This window comes from Podarcis gaigeae, assembly GCF_964106915.1.
Source record: "Podarcis gaigeae genome assembly, chromosome: 2".
Lineage (NCBI taxonomy): Eukaryota > Metazoa > Chordata > Lepidosauria > Squamata > Lacertidae > Podarcis > Podarcis gaigeae.
The window spans coordinates 52751943-52774549 of record NC_139679.1 but is presented as its reverse complement, the minus strand read 5'-3'; the positions used below and the strand labels follow the sequence as shown (position 1 = coordinate 52774549).

The 22607-nt window shown below is 43.7% G+C and overlaps 1 protein-coding gene across 1 annotated transcript in view; it reads left to right on the top strand.

Annotated features, from left to right (window-relative positions):
- Positions 1–2302: 2302 nt before the first annotated feature.
- NEURL1B (neuralized E3 ubiquitin protein ligase 1B) overlaps positions 2303–22607 on the top strand; it is a 187751-nt gene continuing 167446 nt past the window's right edge. The window contains exon 1 of the mRNA XM_083726135.1: positions 2303–2405. Coding sequence (XP_083582261.1) covers positions 2318–2405 — 88 coding nt within the window. The 5' untranslated portion in view covers positions 2303–2317. The remainder of the gene's footprint in view (positions 2406–22607) is intronic.

The following is a 22607-nucleotide window of genomic DNA, read 5'->3' as shown; positions in this document are numbered from 1 at the left end:
GCATCCTCTTGGCCCCAGTGTTACCTTTTTCTGACCTGAAGTATAGATTCCTGCTGAGCTTCTATTATTGTTGTTTTGAACAACCCCAAAACATTCCAGAGACATCTGACCCTCTTCACTTTCACTTTAATATTCATTTCGCAAAGAAACATCAACGTCAGCAGTATTCACAACAAATGGATCGACTGCCCAGGCTGGAAAATCCATGTCCAGCAGATCACGGAAATGAACTTTCATATCATATCATAAAGCTGCTTCAAATGATTCACATACACAGTTATTTCATCATCTTTCAATTAATCACTAACTGCTGCCAAAGAGGAAAACTGTGTTTTCTCAACATCCTATATTGGTGCCTACAGCTTGACTTTTCCAAGAAACCCTGTGATAATCTCCTTTGCCTCTGAAAAAATAAAACTTTTTTTCTGTTTTCTTTTCTTAGTCACTTCTATGTTTTCTTCGCTTCTTACTTTCGTTTGCGGCCCCCTAGTCTCGTGCTGTGACTCCCTATTTATGCAATTTTCACCTGTGGCCCCCTTGGAATATCCTGGGGGCCCCCAGGGGGCTATAGGGCCCCTGGTTAAGAAACACAGCTTAAACCCCAGTTGGAGCCTAGGTCTGTTCAGGATTACAGCCATTATATTTTCCTAGTGTACCAGAAATAAATATAATATTAGCTCCTAATGGAGAAGATAAGAAATACATTAGTAGACAGATAAGTAGCAACCAGACGTCACAATCATTCCATTGCTTTATCATGCTATTAGTAAGATTCATTTAAATGCTACATACACTACAGTATCATTTGAGAAGAGGATGAGAGATACATTCCTTCAGCAAACTTTTTTTCCCCTCCTGCGAAAACACATTGTAACCAGTATCCTACAACACTTGGAGTTTCAAAAGCAGTAACATAAATGGCAATGGTTACAAATGATTGTAAATGTAAGACATACACATCCATCCCACCCCGCATTACACTGCCAGCACAAAAGAGAAACAAGAGAGACAACCACAGGACGTGTTATATTTATTTTCGAAGGAGAGCGAGAAGAAATGGGGGTCCTCTTGCACGGTAGGACTGATATAGCAGTCACATATTAATTAATAAAGAAAAGATCATAAATCAGAATGCTCCGATTGCCATTGATAGAAACAAAAGTGACATGACTACAATGTGATAATTCACACGGCCAAAGTAGGACAATATTCGTAGAGAAATTCAATAAATAGGCATTTGTCCGCAAGTATCTGTAGTTTCCTTCATGGATTCCTCATACGAACAGGGTCTGCATGTAAGGGGAGTCTGGTCCGGCCCCTGCAATGTTCTTGTGGTGACCGCAGACATACTATTTTGGGAAACCTAAACGTGTAACTTCACACCTAGCACACGGACGTCAGAGGTGCAGCCAAGGGGAGCTCTGTGACCTTGTTGCCAACTGAACGGAAGGGAGGGAGAGGGGCCCGACCTTGCGTTTTAAGCTGGTCACGTGCACGCAGCCCCACGCCTTAGAGTGCCAAGGCACGCTCAGTTTCGCAGCTCGAGTCTGCCTGCACAGAGTGAGTCCCACCTGCAAAACAGTGGCAGTTTGCAGGAGGCTTCTCCTCCCTCTTTTCGCCTGGGGCGCTGCTCTTCACCCCACCCCGGCCCGTCGCGGAGGGAGCCCCGCAGTCAGCCCCACGGCGCCTTGCAGAAGGGCGCCTGCTTCGCCCCAGCATCTTCCCGGGACCCGAGGCGTTCTCCACACAGACCGGGAAAGAGCGAGCGGGCGCGCGCGCGGCAAAGAAGCCCGGAGCCCCATCCCTCGCTGCGCCCCAGTCCTTGCTTTACGTTTTGGTAACGAGACGGCGGGGCTCGTGGGCTGAAGAACGAGTACTGTCTATGGCACTAGCCCTTTAAGACTTCGTGTGTGTGTGTGGAGTGTTTTGTTTTGTTTTAAATTAAGGCCCAGGTGTGACGCGAGAGGCCAGTTCATAGCCCCATTCCTTTTGCCGCCCTGCAACGCTCCAATGGCGAGGCCGGCGCACCGACGAAGCCCGATCCTCCTCCCTCGGCAGAGGCGTCCCTCCGGAGCGCCGTCCGCCAGGCGCCGAGGCCCCGTGCCCGCCCATTTGGCAGGTGCTCCGCGCCGCCACCTATTGGCTGGCCCCCTCGCCCACGTGCCGGGTTTGAACGCGCGCTCCGGCGGGAGAAGTTGCAACTGCTGAAGAGCAAAGTCCCGAGGAGCCGCCGGCCGGTCCGCTTGCAGGAGACCCCCAGCCCGCCGCTGCCCGCGCCTTCTCCTTTCTTGCCCTCGAAGGGAACAACCGCACCGCCATGGGCAATACGGAGTCTGTCCCGCTAGAGGTGGCGATGCGCATCTGCCTCAGCAGCAGCAGCTGGATCTCGGGCGCCGCTCCCCTGGGTAAGGGAAGTAAGAGCCAGTCTCGCGCTCAACTTCGTTGTGGCACCGCAAAAACTCACGCAGTTATTGAAGGTTTTGTGGGTCGCATATAGAAGCGTGATATTCCGTGGAGAGGCGTGTGAATGAAACGTTTAGACAGGTGACCCACGTGGCCATGGGGTGCAAGAGAGGGTGCAATCTGTGACAAGCCTGGGCAAATTTTAAATGTATACCAGGAAGCGCAGTGGCCATTCACAAAAGCAGTGGGCGGCAATGAGATCGTCAACCAGGCTTGGCTGTGCCAGGTAAAACCAGTAGAGGGCACTATGAATGCAGCGTGCCTTTCCCTTGGGAAGGATAAGGTTAATCCTGTTCCGATGTTAACGTTTGCCTACTAACAAAAGTGGCTTAGATTCAGCAAAGTGGTGAAATCAATGGAACTTACTTCCAAGTAAACATACTTGTGTTTGGTGTGCGGGAATATTGTTGCTGTATCCTTGCCAATGTGGTTGTAACCTTAGGGTTTCTCTGCTGCTATAGCTATTCATCAGTATGAATATTTAACTTCAAATCTCTATTAGCATGCCACATTTCCCATGCAGTCATTTTAGCCTGTGTTTTCGCAGAACAACACGACTTGCAAAAACCATAAGATTCTGGGCATGTTATGTAGATGGCATTTAGTCCTTAGATGGGCCTTATCAGGGTGAGTTTTGTTTCTAAAACCTGCTTTACGATCAAGCTTATTCTCTCAAATACCGGTATTTAACCCAATGTCCAAAGTGCAATGAGATCAGCACTTCTCCATTCTCACCACCTTCATTGCCATGTATAGAGCTGCATGTTCCAGGTGTTTTGCATACATTATCTTAGTAAAGTGTAGCTTGTTTTCCTTTTTTAAAAAGCAAGGTGAAAATAATACACCATGGCAGTTATAATTTGCTTGAGCTTTAATAAATAAAAGCCTAAAAGTTGGTTCATAAAACCTGATATCCTGTACTGATTATCTTGTCTAGCACTGCAATTTTAAACACACTTACTTGTGAGAAAGGTCACTGAGCACAAGGGGCTTCTAATGAATAGCATTATGCTCCAAGTCTGTTATATGAATGCAAGAGAAACACTTTATATGGAAACTTATTGCATGAGTTAGTTAAATAACTCAAGTCCCAGTCTTTCATTCAATTCTTTATACCTCCTATAGAAAGCTCAAAATACAGCACCTTGACTGTTGGAGACAATTATATGTTGGCTGCCATGAATTTCTGTGTGATAGTTAATAGGAAAGTTAAGACTTACAAAAATTGTGGGTTCATGCACCTGACTCATAGTTTCTGCCAGGTCAGACTTACTGGTAAATTGCAGTATAATTCAATAAGACAATTTAGTCAATACCTTTGCAGGTTTTGGTTAATAGTCAGTTTCCGGCACGATGATCCTTTAGTCTCACTGTACTAGTGGGTATTATGCCAGTGAAATGTAATGGTAAGCTTTAGCTAAACCTGTAGCAGAATCAACGACTTTAGAAACAAAAGCTGACATAGCAACAATGACAGACACATCTACACTGTCTTAGGCAACTCCTCCAGTTCCTACCAATATTGTTCATATAGTCACATTCCAACATCAGCCCTGCATGGAAGGTGCTGATCATAGAATCATGGAGTTGGAAGGGAGCCCCCCCCCCCCCGGGTCATCTTGATGATAGCCAAGCAAACTCATGACATCACCCAACTCAGTACACCCACAATTCGTATGCCCAGTGCCCAGTTAGGTAGCCGCAGAGAGACCACAGTACCTTCTAGTGCACAAGCTGTGGTGGTGGTACATGGAGGAGGCCTGTGGGAAAGGGCAATGCAGTGGGAGGAAACTGATGTAGGGCTGAGTCCTACCATGGGGTGATGCACATTCATCCCCCAGAAGGCAAATTCCACATTCTGGATGTTCCGATGGGAATGATTTTGGATGAGAAAGGGATTAATGCAGCAATACAAAGGCCTACTGTTATAGAAAGTAGCAAACACATAGGCAGGCTATGACTCACTCTCTCTTTAAAAAAAAACCCAACCAAGATCACTTTTCGTGTTTTTCTAAAGAAGCTCTATCTCATGCCCATTCAGCTAGAATGCCAGTTACCTTTTAAGTTACAGTAGTACTTCGGGTTAACGTTCCGGAGGTCCATTCTTAACCTGAAATTGTTCTTAACCTGAAGCACCACTTTAGCTAATGGGGCCTCGCGCCGCCGCCGCACGATTTCTGTTCTCATCCTGAAGCAAAGTTCTTAACCCGAGGTACTATTTCTGGGTTAGCGGAGTCTGTAACCTGAAATGTCTGTAACCTGAAGCGTATGTAACCCAAGGTTCCACTGTATTTGAAATTTTAACAATTTTCCTGGGTGTCCAATAGAAGCTTAGGCAATGCATAGCCACTTCAGCTGAACAGCTTATCCTTCTCTTAAGAGTTCTTAAAGGCTTATTTCGGATACTTCACATTTTCTGTGTTAGGGATGGGGAGCTCATGGCTGCATGGGGATTATGGAAATTGCTGTCCAACAACATCTGGAGAACCACAGGTTCCCCATCCCTCCCCTGGGCCTTTCTTTTGTACAGGGTGAGTCCTTTAAAAGAGGCCCCATGGATACAGAGTACACATGTTCCATGGGGCCTCTTAAAAGACTCACCCTGTACAATAGGGTAGGCAGTAGCTGGCCACTGGGCCAGGGTTCCTAAGCCTCTGTGATATTTACTTTCTGTCTCTATAGCTTCCCTCTCCACCATTTCTCTCCTGGTCTTGTTTGCCACCTGCACTCCATTTTGAGCTGGTACATCATAAGGAAAGCCATTAGCCAGGACAGGATGGCCGCTGGTATTGGCAGATGCATGGAATTGGTAATTTACTCAAGGCAATATGCCAGCAGAGCATGCTCGACTGCATGATATTGTAATAGACCATTATGTATCTGTGCCTTCCAGGCATCAGCCATTCTGCACAGATTCCACTGAAAACCCCTCACTGTCCATGCCAGTTGCATGGTTTGTGCCCATCCATACTGTCTACATTCCTACCGAAGCGGCTAAACTAGTCATGACCTAGAAAGATCTCTCCTCTGCATGCCAGCAGGGGACAGCATCTACTGCAATCTGTTGTGTGCTCTTCCTTCGCCTGCCCCAAGAAACCAGCCCTTTTCTCATGCACTTTCATTTGCATTCCAAGTTTTTGCAATGCAGTGGGGAGCCAAGAGTGGCTGTATTTCTATCATTCTTGAGGAACGAAAAGCTTTTGCTTTTGAGCCACCTTATGTTAATTAAGACCCGCTATCCAGCAATGGTAGGTGTCCACCACTAGAGGGCAGCCTGCATTCATAAGTTTAATTGCCTCAACATCTAGCTGTACTGTATTAATTGGTGATTTATTAAGAGCTAGCTGTACAGATTAGCTTTCAAATCTCTCTCCCACCCACAAAATGAAGAAAATGCAACCTAAGCTGCAAAGCAATGTTCTTGTGATAATGCATTACAGATAGATCACCCAAGTTTATGCACAGCGGCACTGAATAAAAAGCTAACAATGTGATGTGATGTAGCACTGTGGGCCTTCACAAGTAAGTATTTTGATGAGCAGTTGTCTTCATTTTGTAAATGTTAATATGCAGCCTGATCCTGTGTTTACTCAGAAGTAAGAGCCCCTCAAAGCTCAGTGAGCTTAATCTAAAGTGAGCGAGCATGGGACTAAAATTGTTTTGGGTGACCCCTATAGCGGATGGCTGCTATGCTGGTGCTAAAATGTTAGCATAACATAGGTGCAATCCTGTGCTCAAGCACCCAAATATCATCGGAATCAAATATCACAGTGGCATTAACATCCAGATGAGATGGGCAAACCTTTTGCAAATGAGAGAGCTATGTGGAAAGCACAAGAAACTCAGAAGGTTCAGCCCTAGGACCTTCCTGGTGGTTCCATGAGAGAGGCCAGTGTGGCTGGAAAAAGGAGATCTGGGTCTGAAGGGGGCCATGGGAGCCTGAATTCTCTGAGCACCTTAGGGTGCCTCTGGTAAGAGAGGGGATGGTGTGTAGATGTCCAGTTTTGAGGTGTGGGCTCTCCCCTCCACCTCACTAATGTTTGCCTGTCTTTACCACCTTCATTGCAGCAATGGAATTGACAGTCCTGGTTGGTTTTTTTATATCTGGAGTCCTGAAGCAGAGTGTTTGTGTGTATTCTCAGGAGAGAAGGGTCAGCAATACTTCTCACTTTAGTTGTGAATCTTTGCTGTTTGTGCAAGGTGCTGTAAGGCTTCCACTCTGGTAGCATCTTACCAATGCAAGGATGCTGCTGCAGTTCTTTAATTTTTTAAATTTATTTTGCAAAAAATATATTTACTGCCAACCTAAAGGGAAAATATCATGGTGATGAACAGCATAACCCAGCAACAAAATTACATTCACGATGCAGACAGAAAATATTTTCTATTGGCATAGTGGTGTGTTCTGCTGGCCTAGGTGAGCTTACAATCCTTTCCCGCCAGGTGGCCATAAGGCAATGTTAGGATCGTGCTGTTAGCTACCTATTTGCCTTTCATTATTTGTTTTTTATTTTATTGTTTTGGGTCTGTTGTAAATGTTTTGAAAAAGAAAAGCTAGAACTGCTCTGAAGAAGTTGGAGGTGGGGGAGCTGTTTAGTTGTATGTGCAGAGTCGAATTATATTGACAGTGTGGAGACTGGAAGTGCTACACTGCTAAGTTAAGGTTCTGCTTTGAACTCCCAAGTCAGCAGCAAATTCATAGCACTGTATAAAATGTGCACTAGTTACCAAACACATAATATTTCCTGGCTTAGCTGAGCAATTATTTAGAGGTCTAGAAAAAAAAGAGATGCTGGCTTTTTGTAGAAGCTGGCAGTAATTAGTGATGCTGATGTCGGTGCTGCCATCACTGTTATGAATGAATGAAAAGGTATTTAACATGCCATGCCTCTCAAAACTCTTTCCCTAATGCTAATTTAATTATCCTTAGTAGAGGAGAAATGTGGGCCAGAGAGGATGGCATTAATAAGAAAACTCTCTTGTGCTAGAGCCACCATGTATTTACTGCCCAGAAAGTTGGAAGGACACCATACAAGTGGGAAACAGTTCTGATCTAGATGAGACCTCTAAGTCATTTTGGGCACCGAAATGGGAGTTCTCATCCTCTTCAAGGACAGTATTACACTGGGCCAGAGAATGGTCTGAAGTCATCTAATACAATTCCACTGCTGAAGCAGAGTGTCTCTGGCCAGTGGTGTAGCATGGGGTGGGGCACAGGGGCACTTGCCCCAGGCACAAAATTGTTAGGGGTGCAAAATTTCAACACCTGGTGCTGCCTCAATACAGCTGTGCGCTTCCATCATTGGGCTCCACTGAAAATGGCTTCTCTGTGCGAACCAGGAAGTGACCTCTCCAGACAATGGATTGACTCTTTTTTAATTATCTCTATGACTGAAATCTCCTGGGTGGTGTGGACACCATTAGCCAGTTGGATGTGCATGTGTGTTCTTCCTGTTTCCCTCCCACCCCCCTGGGTGCTGGCAACCCACACTATGCCACTATCTGTGGCCCTGAGGATTAGCCACGATAGGAGATGACTTGGGAATCATAAGCTACTTGATGAATTATTTAGGACAGAGCTTTTGTTGTGGGACTTACAGCACCCAGTCAGGAGTGTGTGAAGCTGCTGTGTGTGGTGACAGAATTCATTTGCACAACTTTCCCCTGAAGGCAAGATATATGCCTAAGCTGCAGGCAGGTCGCCTTTTGACTTGTGGCATGTGGTGGAGTGGGAGTGAATTTCTCCTGCCAGCATGTTTGCTTTTGGAACGTGTTCCCTTCCTCGGCTCAGCGCAGAAGTTCAGGAAGAGAAATGGGTGTTTGTGTCTACCGTCTATGGTGCTGTCTTACTTTGATGAGAGTCAGAGTGTTCTCTTCAGATTCCTGAGTGGAATGTGTAGGAGGCAGTCTTTGTGAGTCTTTTTTAATAGTTATTCATCTTTTCAAAACTTGAGATTTGCTACACTGAACAGGAAGAAGGAGAAAAAAGTAGAGACTCATATACAGCATAACCTCAAGGGTTTTTAAAAAATCTCTTTGGCTTTAAATAATTTCTCTAAGCAACCAAAATAATTCAGCACCTTGTTTGCTTTTGTCAGTGGATGTTAAGCACAATACATTCTGCATAAGAAAAGCCCACCTGCTGGGAGCTGCTTGCAGAGAAGTGAGGTTTTTTAAGTCTGGAGCCAGTGTGATCCAGGTAGCGTTAGTCCTAGGAGAAGTCCAAAGGTGTCAACATCTTTACAGGGTTATTTTGAGGATGACTTATCGAGGACCAGTTGTTAATCCACACTGATCTTTAGACCTATTTGCAGCACACTGATGGCTTGAAATAAAATGTGCACTTAAATAACATCAAGCTTCTCTTCTGCTTTACAAATGCTTCCACGCTTGCTCTCTGGTAGGCAATTCTTATATGCTGTATGCAAGATGAAAGCAAATGCACAGGGTGGGGAGATGTCGTTGGACTTACATCAGCCCCAGCCAGCAATGGCCAATGGTCAACGGTCAGGGATGATGGGAGTTGTAGTCCAGCAGCTTCTAGAGAGCCACAGTTTTCCCACTCCTTCCATAGAAGATGAATCTAGCAGTAGTTATTGGCTGCTCTACCAAAATGGAAATTCTGTGTTCATATGCAGTGTAGTTTTATAGGAATTGAAGGGGCTTAGTTTGAATTATATCTGTGGGTCTTTTCCAGGCCTGGGATATGATCTCTGTGAGGTTTAGAATATTGTAGAAGAAGCTGCTAAAAAGGTCAGATCAGTTCCTTTGCTCGGCTACTTAGCTGCTCATCAAATCACCCTGTTTTAGCATGGCTCAGAGAGTGGGCCATGTTGCCATAGTGACATCTAAGTGATGGTGCTCTCCTAGAAGTGGGTGGCCATTTTCCCACCTAGCCCTCACCTAGCTTGGATGCCTTGTCATCCAAGGAAGGAAAACAGTTTGCTAGGGAGGCTAGCTTTGTGGGTGAGTTTGGGCTGGTACTGGGAGATGAAAGCCGACAGGGAGGTTTGACTTTCTCTGTGGGCTGAATCCCAAAACTATGGCTTTGTGGGTGGGGAAACTTCCCTGGAAACCTAATGGGGAAACAAATTCTGTTGAAGCCATGGGCAGAGCCAAGGAGGGGTGGGGGGAGCTGCCCCCACAAATCAATAAAAACCAATACAAATCTGAGGTTCTGGTCCCACTAACAAAAGCCTGTCCCCTAACAAAAATCCTGGCTATGCCCATGGTTGAAGCATTAATGTTGTGAGCCTTTCCATCATATCCTCAAGTTGTAGATATATGTAGATAAAGCCATTTATCCTAAAGACACCACAGTCTTTATTGGCATTCATGCCAAGGAAACGAAACCCTGATAAGCAACTGAACTCTGAGCATTGGTCTCTCACTGCCTGGATAGTGAGGTGTGTGTACAGCAATACATTTCAAGAGCTAAACAGATGGGACACTGAAGATCTGTGAACAGCTTATTTCTGTTGTACTTCAAAGCAGCCATGGGAGGTTCCATTTTCAATCAGAGTAATGTGAATGTTTTAAATGTTCAACCCCACCCCCCTGCTTTCCTGATCTAAATGCTTTTGCTGGTAGGGAAGCATTTAGAAAAAAAATGATTGAGAGTGGGAAGGGAGTTATTATGAGGGAATGAAGGCCTGGAGGGTACTTGATGAAAAGTCGGTGTGTGCGAAATTTAGCAAATAACTTACGTAGGGTATAAAAGCCCACACAATGTTTTTTTCCCCAGGTGGTCAGGAATTATATCTCACTGTTGTCTTTTGACAATCCTGTCAGCTGGAGGAGGCAACAGACCTGGCTGAAGTTCATTGGAAGGAACCTTGATGCCAACAACTTAAGGCTATTATATGTGGGGGATATTGCAGTGTGTCAGCAATTACAACATCTGTTTGGTGCTCCAACAGTTTCATAAAGGGTGACATCCCAGTTGAAACTGTTAACATGTTGAAAAGACATGGGGGCAGGATGGGGTGGAATGTTTTGGCCCTGTGTTGTTCCCAGAATTTGATTTGTTCTGTTCTCCTTTTGCGGGTAGGCTAGGTTTATAAAGCCCATAGGAATCTGCAGTTTCTCAAAATGTCAGCTTCTTTCTTTTGGTCCCCCCCCCTTTTAAATTTAAAAATACGCATGAGATTAGTGACTCCAAATCTCTGTGTGCACTTTGATATTCATATTGCTGTACATAATGCCTCTGTCTAGTGTAGCATGCAGGAACAGGAAACCGTGGGAGGAAGATATTGCTAAGGAAACGGTGCTGGCTTTAAGTGACAGAACAACTGCTAAATATGTTGGGACTATGTAGTATTCCATCACCACCACCACCACCCTGGCTCCTAAGTAATTAGTTCCAGGGACAGCAGTGTTTGGGATATACTGAGAGGGAGAGCCAGGCATTTTAATAGCATCTACAAAAGTATTACTCATCAAACTGTCTGCAGATCAATTCCATGTTTTTGGTGGGAATAGATGGGTCTTACTCCAAGCCCACCCCTAAATTCATCGTGTGCTATTTGTATTCCAAAAAGCCTTTTCTACTCTTGGTGCGCTCATGTAATTCCGGCGCCTTCTTCTTTTTTCTTGCAAGCTTTCCCAGTTTGAATGCCAATATGCTTGATAGTGCTTTCCCTGTGGACACACAGGGCCTATTAAAGTAGTTTGGTAGGAATTCAATGTTCTTCTTGGATTGATGGTTATGCCACTCAGTCTAAGATCCAGGAAAGGGCATTTACATTGGCTATTTATAACCAGATGGTGATAACAAATCTGATTGGGGGTTTATTTCCTTGCCCCCCAATATTTATCTGAAAAGTGTGAAGACATGGTGTACTCATGCCATATGAGAGCCAAACACGACACAGTGACTGAATCTCCCAGGGTTTTAAAAATTAACCTTAAGATAGGCACATAAGGGTTCTGGATTTGATTTGGCAGGAGCACTGGCCACACTACCCCACCCCTGTTCTCTTGAGCAAACCACTTCCCTTCAAAGCAGCTATTGGACATGTAGTGACACCAGACTCCAACACCACCTGCCCATGTGTTCACCCTGCTTCCGCCCTTCTTCTGAAAGCCTATTTACAGTTTGTGCCTAAATGAGGGAAATGCCAACGAAGAAAAGGTTAGTGCTCTACAACCAGAGGCGTAGCTAGGGCCTGCAGGGCGCCGGAATGGAACAGGTTCAGGCCATGGGATTCTGCCCTACCCCACTCCGCTGACGCCCTGCCCTGCCCTCTGTGTGCCGCTGTCTACGCCTCCAGTGTTCTGGTCAAATCTGGAGCCTGCTCCACCTTCTTTAATATAAATTAGAAAATCCAAAAGTCAAGATCACACATCTCCTGCATTCACATATAGTTTGACCATACAGTAGTACCTCGGGTTAAGGACTTAATTTGTTCTGGAGGTCTGTTCTTAACCTGAAACTGTTCTTAACCTGAAGCACCACTTTAGCTAATGGGGCCTTCAGCTGCCGCTGTGCCGCTGGAGCACAATTTCTGTTCTCATCCTTGAAGCAAAGTTCTTAACCTGAGGTACTATTTCTGGGTTATTTTCGGAGTCTGTAACCTGAAGCGTATGTAACCCGAGGTACTTCAGGTTGCAGACACTTCAGGTTACAGACTCAGCTAACCCAGAAATAGTACCTCAGGTTAAGAACTTTGCTTCAGGATGAGAACAGAAATCGTGCAGCAGGAGGAGGCCCCATTAGCTAAAGTGGTGCTTCAGGTTAAGAACAGTTTCAGGTTAAGAATGGACCTCTGGAACGAATTAGGTCCTTAACCCGAGGTACCACTGTATAGTGTTTTCTTGTTGTAGGTATAAGATATGATGCAAGGTTTTGTTTTGTTTTATTGTAAAAAAAGGAAAAAGCCAGGGCAGGAGCCCCTGAGTGTTAACTTTTTGGTCCTCCTGTGGTTTTGATTGGGCCCTGCCCTCCTTGCGCCTGCTTTTCAGAATGGTAGGAACCTGCATTTGTGCCTTTGGCTTGTCTCAATCTTAAAGTGGCCTTGTATCCTGTAAAAAGGAAAAGAAAGAAAAAGACACCTAGCCAAAGTGTAGAATTGCTACCTTTGAAGCAAGCAAAATAGGTCCAGCTCCTGCGTCTTTCACTAAGAAAATAAGCAGGTGAAGCATTTCCTGGCATAGAGATCAGTGGTGGAGGAAATAAAAAGCTTCACCTGTCCATTTACGTAATGGTGGGCTGCTGTTAAAGGCACAGAAACAGGGCCAATAAAAAGCGAAGGGGCAATCCTAATTAATGGTGAATTGTGATTTAACTGGCTATATGTTCTCAGCAGGCTGTGTGTGCATACACATTGTTGGTGTTCTGCATTATCACTCAAGCATATGGTATTCCCTCCACCCGCCCTCCTGCTATGTGCATTCTCCCAAGCCACAAGGCTCAAATTATTCTGTAAGGCATTTAATTCTTGCATGCTGTGTGTGTGTCACACATGGATTAACACTGGTTAGATTTGTCCTGACCTCCCTTGATTAGGCCCTAGGGGTTTCAGTCAATTGTGATTTAAATAAACTAGCTCTGTTAGTGTTAAGCATGATTAATCCAGCCACTCTTAGTGAGAGCCGTTCTTGAGCATGCATGCTAATTTCTGAAGGTACTTTTTGCTTAGAAATTTGTCAGTACTGTATTTCATTCTGTTTACTGTACTTCATATCAATTCAGTTTATAATTTTACTGATAATAATTGAAAATCTACAAAACTCTTGGTGGAAAAGGACATGACATGGGCCACTACTGATATAGAGCAGATTCTGAAGTTTGACTTAAATCAGTCTCTTGTCAAGCCTTGCTGCCTTTGCTGTGGAACAATGGCACCTTCAGATGTCAACTGACGGGTGCAACATATAGTACAGGGCTGCCTTTCTCAACCTTGGGTCCCCAGTTGCTATTGGCCTACAGCTCCCATCATTCCTGAGTCCTGCTAGTTAGGATAATGGGAATTGTATTCCAATATCTGGGGATCCAAATTTGAGAGAGGCTGTTAAAGGGTGACCACATGCATATTTGGAAGTGGCTCTGTATCTTTAATAGCTTTCCCAAAGATGAAACTTAGGCGGGTGTCGCTTGCCATGTTGAACCAACAGCAGCTGATTTTTTTCCTCTTAATTTTTTTACAATGCTAATAATACCAATAAATTCCTTTTTCAAGTCCCTTGGTGTCCTTTGCATTTGGTCATCCTTCACTAATTCCTGCCGTTGGCTGTCATGCCTAAAGCTCTAAGCCCTGCTTAAGAAGGCCTGTTTGCTGCTTCTGTCAATTGTGTCATCTTGCCCCCATATTCTCAGGGACTTATTTTGATCTGAGAACTCTCTCACAGTATCTCCATCCCCAAACCCACTTTGAAATTCATAATTCCCTCTCCTCGTTCCTATATCTCTATTTGGAATCCATTTATCTTGTCCCTTCTGATTTACCTTTTCCTCCCTTGGGACTTGCTCTGCCATTAGGCAGAGTGAGGTGATGGCCTTAGGTGGTCGATGCTAATGGAGCAGTAGCCTCCCTCCTTGGTTGTGCCCCTGTCTTCCTGTGACAGCAGTTGTTGCTCAGCTGCATGTCACTTTCTCCATGTCTTCTCTCATTGCCACTGTTGAACTTAATCCTCTGCTGACCCAGGTGACAGAATTGGGGTAGGGAGGTGGCACCAATTTGTTCTTTGCCTCAGGCAGCAAAATGATTTGGGGTGGCCCTGTACCCCTTCTTTTCTTCCCTGCTGTGTGGAGAGGAGCCCTTGTGCTCAAAATACAGTAGTTAGGCTGCTGTTGGGAGCAGCCTACTCATGCTCATGCCGTGCTGCCAGACAAAGTTTGGCATGTTGACTTACAAAAGGCTTAACAACTTGGGACCTGGATATCTTAAGGAACGTCTTTGCCCATGTCAACTTCCCCAGCTCATAAAATCTTGGGATGAGGCTCTTCTGGTTGTGCTGCTGCCTGCTGGAGAAGAACACCTGACAGTAAGCAGAGAGACTTTTATCTTGCAGTGCCTAGTCTGTGGAACCATTCACCTCCCCAAAATAAGAAAGGTGCTCACTCTTTTTGGTCCTGCCTGAAAATGTATTTAATTTCCCCCTGGTTTTTATGGGCTACTGATTAGATTTTCTTAACAGATTGGCCGGTTAGCTGTTACTGTTTCAGATTGTTTATTTATTGTTCTGTTCTGTTACATATCTTATTTTGTTTTCTTAAGTTGCGCTTTGTTGTTGTAAACCACCTTGGGATTTGCACGAAAGGTGGCATAGAAATATTTCAAACATTTTATTTGGAATGAATGCATAAATAAAGGTGGTCTTGTTTTGAGAAATACTTCCATTTCTAGGAGGTTTTTTTTGGGGGGGAGGGGGCTTGGGCAATATTTTTTCTGTGCCCCACTCCTCTTCCAGAACACTCTTTCCTCTTCGGCACTTCCCATTCACTTTCCTCTCCTTCTGGGCTCAATTGGCACCATTTCTTGGAGTGAGTTGGAGAAGACAACACATACAGAAGTTAACTCCTGGCTCTCCTCCCTGCTTTCTTGCTTATAACAGCAAAGAGCAGGGGGCAGAAGGCCTTGCCAAGGACCCAGTGATGTCAACCCTTGATGCTGCCCCTGGCTTAGTGTTAGACAGTTGGCACTATACCACACATGTTTGGAATTCATATACTTCATGCTTTCCTAAGATGTGCGGTTTTCAGGTTTATTACTTGTTCACTGTTTTGAGAAGTAAAGCGCTTTGTATAAGGAATTGCCTTTACACTGAGCACCGTATTTTTCGCTCTATAAGACGCACTAGACCATAAGGCGCACCTAGTTTTTGGAGGAGGAAAACAAGAAAAAAAAATATTCTGAATCTCAGAAGCCAGAACAGCAAGAGGGATCGCTGCGCAGTGAAAGCAGCAATTCCTCTTGCTGTTCTGGCTTCTGGGATAGCCGCGCAGCCTGCATTCGCCCCATAAGACGCACACACATTTCCCCTTACTTTTTAGGAGGGAAAAAGTGTGTCTTATAGAGCAAAAAATACGGTAAATCCTGTGATCATTTTGCCCCATGCTGGTCTATTTTGATCAGCAGAAACTATTCTGGTCCTCACTAAGAACTGCTTGCAACAAAAGCAAGACAACAGTACAGCTACCTTTCTGGAAATGGTTTTCAAAACTCGCCTCTTTCCCCTTCCACTTATTTCAATAAATGTCCTCTTGCAAATAGGATCTGGAAGCCTTGGCAGGAGGGGCATGTCTCTCTCTTATCCTAGTTTCTGTTAAATGTCTAGATCTTCAATGACCCACATATTTAAGCCATGGGAACAGAACATTGAGCCAAGGAGCATGGGGTGGGGGTGGAATCCATTGGGTTATGTTTTTGGGGAAAGATGTTCTCAGGCCTGAAAGTATGTAGCTTCAGAGAGTGCCATTGGCTTTTATGTGAAAATTTCCTTGCTAGCCAGAATTTTGGTCCCATGGGCATGAGAGGGGGTGGATGGAGGAAGGACTTGAAGCAACAGAAACACTGAAACTGCCAATTTCCATGTTTTTTGCTTCCCTATTCCATATTCAGAATAATTGCTTTGTTTGCTTGTGATAAGGAAGACCTTCTTGTTATACCCTACAGACTAGCTCTGTGAATTTGGTTGACATTTTTCAGATAAAACGTGCAAACATTTTCTGTGTCCCATGACAGCTTTGATAAGGCTAAAGATCCAGATGCAGCACAGTAATCACATTTTTCTTTCTTTCTTTCTTAACCCTTTGGAACTTTATGAATAAAGCAACTCACAGTTTTTATTGTGGGGAAAGAAAATCAAAGTGTCAGAGCTGTAATCCGGGTGAGTGGAAACCCAGGGTGCCCTTTTCCTCCCTCTATTCACAAATCCCCTAGAGCACTTGTTAATTTGACTTTACCCATCAAAGGGAGTTAGAATGACATGGCTGGCTAGCTTTTTGGCCAAAACATGTGTTTAAAAATAAATACATCCATAATGAAGCTTTTGCCTAAATCATGTGCATTGGAATATTTAACATGACTTTCTTCCATCCCCCCTGGATTTTAAACACGTAAGAAATTGCAGTTCATACCAGATGTATTTGCTGAGTTATGCTAGATAATTTAAGAGTTATGATTTGAAACAGACAAAGCTAAATGGACTCTTCAGCTGTTCAGATGCAATGAAATGCAAGCTATATATGAAAGCCGCTTTGGGTTGTCAGTGCATTGGATTTTTCGAGCATCCTTGGTATGTTATTAATACCACTGGTATGTTAACAATACGATAAATAACATCATAGGAGAAGAACAATTTCCTTGTCCTTTTCTTAGCAATATAGGCTTTAGGTTAAATACAGTGGTATCTCAGGTTAAGAACTTAATTCGTTCTGGAGGTCTGTTCTTGAAACTGTTCTTAACCTGAGGTGCCACTTTAGCTAATGGGGCCTCCCACCGCCGCCGTGCGATTCCTGTTCTCATCCTGAAGCAAAGTTCTTAATCCGAGGTACTATTTCTGGGTTAGTGGAGTCTGTAACCTGAAGCGTCTGTAAACCGAGGTACTACTGTATTTCAATGCAAATTTTCTTTTCTTTATATTGGAGAAATACAGTGGAATCAAAAGGCCAGTTGACTTTAATGGAGCAAGCAAGTTTATCTCTGTGTTCTGAATAGATTACTCACAGTGCTATGCAGCACAATTTAACAGTTTAGTGACCCCAGCTGCCTTGTATTTACATCCTTCCAGTAGCACCTTAAAGACCAACTAAGTCAGTTCTTGGTATGAGCTTTCGTGTGCATGCACACTTCTTCAGATACACTGAAACAGAAGTTTCCAGACCCTTCTATATAGTGAGAAGTTGGGGAGGGGTATTACTCAGAAGGGTGGTGGGAATGGGTGATTGGCAGATAGCTGTGATGAGCCTGTTGACGACTCTTAACGACTGCAATAGGTCTTACAGGAAGAAGCAAGGGGTGAAAAGGTGAAAAATGGCTTCCATGGAGAAACCTGGCCTGAACAAAGACCTTGGATTCTTATCTCATTATACATGACAAAGCCATTTTTCACCTTTTCACCCCTTGCTTCTTCCTGTAAGACCTATTGCAGTCGTTAAGAGTCGTCAACAGGCTCATCACAGCTATCTGCCAATCACCCATTCCCACCACCCTTCTGAGTAATACCCCTCCCCACCTTCTCACTATATAGAAGGGTCTGGAAACTTCTGTTTCAGTGTATCTGAAGAAGTGTGCATGCACACGAAAGCTCATACCAAGAACTGACTTAGTTGGTCTTTAAGGTGCTACTGGAAGGAATTTTTTTGTTTTGACTATGGCAGACCAACACGGCTACCTATCTGTAATTGTATTTACATATTTAAGTGCAAACAAACAATGCTCCGATTGTGCTGTTTCTGATAAATACCACTAGTAGTACCGTACTTATTTATATATAAAACCGACATCTGCAAGCAGACTTAGAAATAGGTTTCACTGCGACTGATAACAAAATTATTGAAATCATCAAATCACAGACAGAATCACAGACTCAGAGTTGGAAGGGACCAAGGGGTTCATCTTGTTCCACCCCCTGCAATGCAGGTGTTTTATTTTGTTTTTTTAAAAAGCAGAGCTCTACAACAAAACTAAACTTATGGTTTCTCCTATCATGGCTTCTTTCCTTCTGAAAGTAACATTTTTCCATTCATAAGTCCTTTTTTTGAAAAGAGCACACACACCACACAAACAGCAAAAAGAGTTCATTTTGGTTTAGAAAGGATACATCCCAACATCAATTGATAATGAATGGTTTTCTTTGCTTCACTTGCAGATATTTCTTACTTTTGTATATGCAGCCATGTTCTATGTGAGTGATTTCTAATTATAAGTTTATCATTTGTGCATTGAACTGTTGAAATGCTGGGCTGAGTATCATTTTCTGATTAACCAGGGAGCTATTTTTGAAACCATGAGCCTTGTTTCCCCAGATTGTTAAGTGAAATCATACTCTTGCATCCAATCAGATGTGGTATCCCAAGACCTACAGATATTTTTCCCTTTTAGTGTACCTTTAGTTGGCTCTGAAATGTCCAGGACCCACAAAAATTCAGGGCTTTGTTCAGAACTAACATTGTTGCCCCTGGGCAGATCACCCTCTCCCCTCTCAGCCTAACTTCACTCACAGAGTTGTGATGATAAAATGAGATCCTCATTCCTTCAGAATTCAGAATTCTTTATTATGGAATAATTTGCAGTGTTGAACGTAAGAGTGGAGGATTTGATAGTAAAGTTAAAACGGGGTCAGGGTGTCAGCATCTGCACAGCTAGCTCAGTACAGATCCTGCAGAGAAGATTAATTTATCTTAATCTCCATCCTTTACAATTATAGCACTGAGTTGGTTTATGAAATACAGCACAAACCATGCCTATTGTAACCATAGCATAAGCTTGGAGACATAATTCATGGCTAGTGTAGGAAACTCAGATTCCAAAACTATGCACCCATAGGGCAGATCCACACCATACATTTAAATAACATGCATTTTTAAAGGACATGACCTTCCCTAAAGAATCATGGGAACTGTAGTTTCTGCCTCACAGACCTACAGTTTCCAGCACCCTTAACAAGTTACAGTTTCCAGGATACTTAGAGAGAAGTCATGTGGTTCAAACGTGCATTGTTGTTGTTTAGTCGTGTCCGACTCTTTGTGACCCCATGGACCAGAGCACGCCAGGCACTCCTGTCTTCCACTGCCTCCCGCAGTTTGGTCAGACCCATGCTGGTAGCTTCGAGAACACTGTCCAACCATCTCGTCCTCTGTCGTCCCCTTCTTCTTGTGCCCTCAATCTTTCCCAACATCAGGGTCTTTTCCAGGGAGTCTTCTCTTCTCATGAGGTGGCCAAAGTATTGGACCCTCAGCTTCACGATCTGTCCTTCCAGTGAACACTCAGGGATGATTTCCTTAAGAATGGATGCGTTTGATCTTCTTGCAGTCCATGGGACTATCAAGAGTCTCCTCCAGCACCATAATTCAAAAGCATCAATTCTTCGGCGATCAGCCTTCTTTATGGTCCAAAACGTGCATTAGATGTGCTTTAAATGTATGGTGTGGGCCAGCCTTTACTTTGCAGTACCATTGCTTGGTAATAACTGTTTAGAACCGTATTCCTAATGTTCTCATTGTTCTGTTTTATTGAGTTACACTGTTGTTGTCCTGCATGCTACATAATGTTCTTGATCATGAGCGCGAATTTGCTTGAATGCTTCAAGGCATAATACTTTTTGCAAAAATATTTTTAAAAATTGTATTTTTAAAAAACCTTTAGAGAAGCAAATTAAATTCTAGTCGTAACAAAATGCTTCTTTTGGCAGAAACATCCCTTTTCGTTTTCCTTTGCTTCCTCAAACCTCTTATTTGGGGGCCCTTTCTAAATAGTGCCACTTAATTTCAGATCCAAAGAAAACAGGAGTTTGGAAAGGATGACATTGTGTTGAAGGAAGGGTGCTCTTTTCCAGCTGTCTCGGAAGGAATCTTAAACAATAGAGAGAGGTTTGTAGTCCAAGCTGGAACATTGGCTTCAGTAATCAACTTTTTCACTGAGCCTGTCTAATCTCCCACAGCCATCCGGCCTCATGATCTTCCTCTTCTCCCAACCAGACTCATCATTTCCTATTTGTGTAGTGGGTTCATGTGTTTAGTTGTGTCCTCCCCAGCATCTTTCATTGACATGAAATGCCACCAGTAAGCAAATGTTAATTTGTTCCTTCAGCTTTATTTCTTACTCCAGCTTTATACTGGCATCCATTGAATGGCTTGAATAAGACCCCTTGACTTGAAACCGTGTTTAGGGAAGACAATCTTACTTGGCTACAAGTGATCGCCAAAGAAGACAAACCACAACTCATGGTTTGTTTATCTCCAAACAAACTACGAGTGGAAACCAAAGTTCATTCTTGGCTTACTCAATCATTGATGATTGAGTATCTGTGTGTATCTGAAGAAGTGTGCATGCACACGAAAGCTCATACCAAATCGACTTAGTTGGTCTTTAAGGTGCTACTGGAAGGAATTTTTTTTGTTTTGACTATGGCAGACCAACACGGCTACCTATCTGTAACCCTTGACTTTTGTTAGTTCAGCTCATTTATCTTTAAGTTAATCAATTGGGTTAAATTATGATAACTCCTAGACTGGCAGGACCAAAAGTCAGCAGTGTACCTGATTTGCCACACTGTGGGAGAAAACAAACCAGAAGCTGGTTGCATGTTAATCAGTGATCATGGTTTATTTCCTCCAAATCATCAATGATTGAGTAAGCCAAGAATGAACTTTGGTTTCCACTCGTAGTTTGTTTGGAGATAAACAAACCATGTTGTGGTTTGTCTTCTTTGGCGATCACTTGTAGCCAAGTAAGATTGTCTTCCCTAAACATGGTTTCAACAGTGAGTCTGTAAGTGACTGTGGAGGCCAATTCTGGATCCATGTGTCCCTCTACAGTGGGGACATAGGTTTCCAGGCAGGAGTTGATCAAGGTTTGTATACATGTGTAAGCCAGCCTCTGGTTTGTTTCCTTCCAATGTGGCAGATACTGTAGAGGAGGGAGGGAGGAGTAAAGTGGGCACTAATGACCAGCACACACTATTACAGTACAGTGGTACCTCTGGTTGCAGACTTAATTCATTCCGGAGGTCCATTCTTAAGCTGAAACCATTCTTATCCTGAGGCGCGGGATTTCCTTTCGCTTCCTGGGGCAATGTTTGCAACCAGGATCAGCTACTTCCAGGTTAGCGGAGCTCATAACTTGAAGCATTTGTAACCTGAAGCTTTCGTAACCAGAGGTACCACTGTATGCTGATCATTCACATGAATCCGTGGTTTATTTTAAACATTGCTTTAACGTTATGTGCAAACACTGTGGTGTTCACATATGTCCCAGAGAAGATGAACTGTGCCTTTTCACTCTTTTTATTTTATTCTGGAGATTAGCAATACTAGACAGGGTGCTGTAGTCGCAGAGCCTTTCTCTGGAGCAGCTCTGTGCATTTTAGATATTTACATGGGCCAATTTAAATAAATTTGTTAACCCCTCTGTTTTGTCAGAGGGTTTCAAAGTGTGCTTCACAAGTAATTCCTTTCAGTGCAGTTCCCAGCTCCATAAGACCTCATATAGCTATATTCTTGCCTTTGTCTTTACTAGCTGCCGATGGAGAGAGAAAATGTTATAAAAGCCCAGGGCTCTCCTTCCCCAATCCCATCTCCACTGGTGGTACATTGAATGATGGTGAGATCAGCCACATTCCTAACCTGTCACGGTATAGTCACCTCTTCTTAGATCACAGGAAACAAAATGACAGCACCACCATGGCAATGGCTTCTGCAGCATTAGTTATGCTCATCCAATATGTGCTGATGATGCTTTTAACGGTGTGTTATTTTGGATATACTGTTTATTCCTGGTGTGACATTGCCTCTCTCTTTCTTTGGTGACTAGACAGTGGTGTGCAACACACACCTTTTTTAAAATTTGAGTGCATTTGTATGGGATGTGTCCATGCTCTAATTTTGAGGCTTGGTAGGTACTAATCCAGAAGTACAGAAAACATCCAGAAAAACTATTGGATAATGAGGCATAGGAGGAATTGTGCACTTGCAATACCCTGGATGGAGCAAACAATACTGGCCTCACCAGTGTGCCTGTCTGCAGTGCACTTGTCTATGTGGCTGGGGGAAATCAATGGAGGCTAAGCATGTGGGGGTGCGGGGAGGTCAGGGTTCCAGAAAGAGCTTGTCAGGTCCCCTGAGAAGTCGTGAATGAACTTGTCAGGTTCTTGCAGACTCATCTGCCAAGCAGAAATAAAAATAGCATCCTTTGGCAATTATAAAATGTGCCAAATGATTATTATTTTTTTGTCTAGTGAATGCAATTCCCTGCCACTAACTCTAGCAATATAACTGGATCACACTGTCCTTGTTTGGCAGAGCTAGATGTCTGCAAGCGTCCCACTTTCCTCTTTCAGAGAAAGAGATCAGTTTTGCTTATTTGAATTTTGATGTATTTAAATGCATGCAAAATATTTAAGACCATATTTGAGGTTATTTGGCCTGGTTCAGATACAATGAACTCAAGCCAGTTAAGCCAAAGCTTATTGGCTGGAGAGTA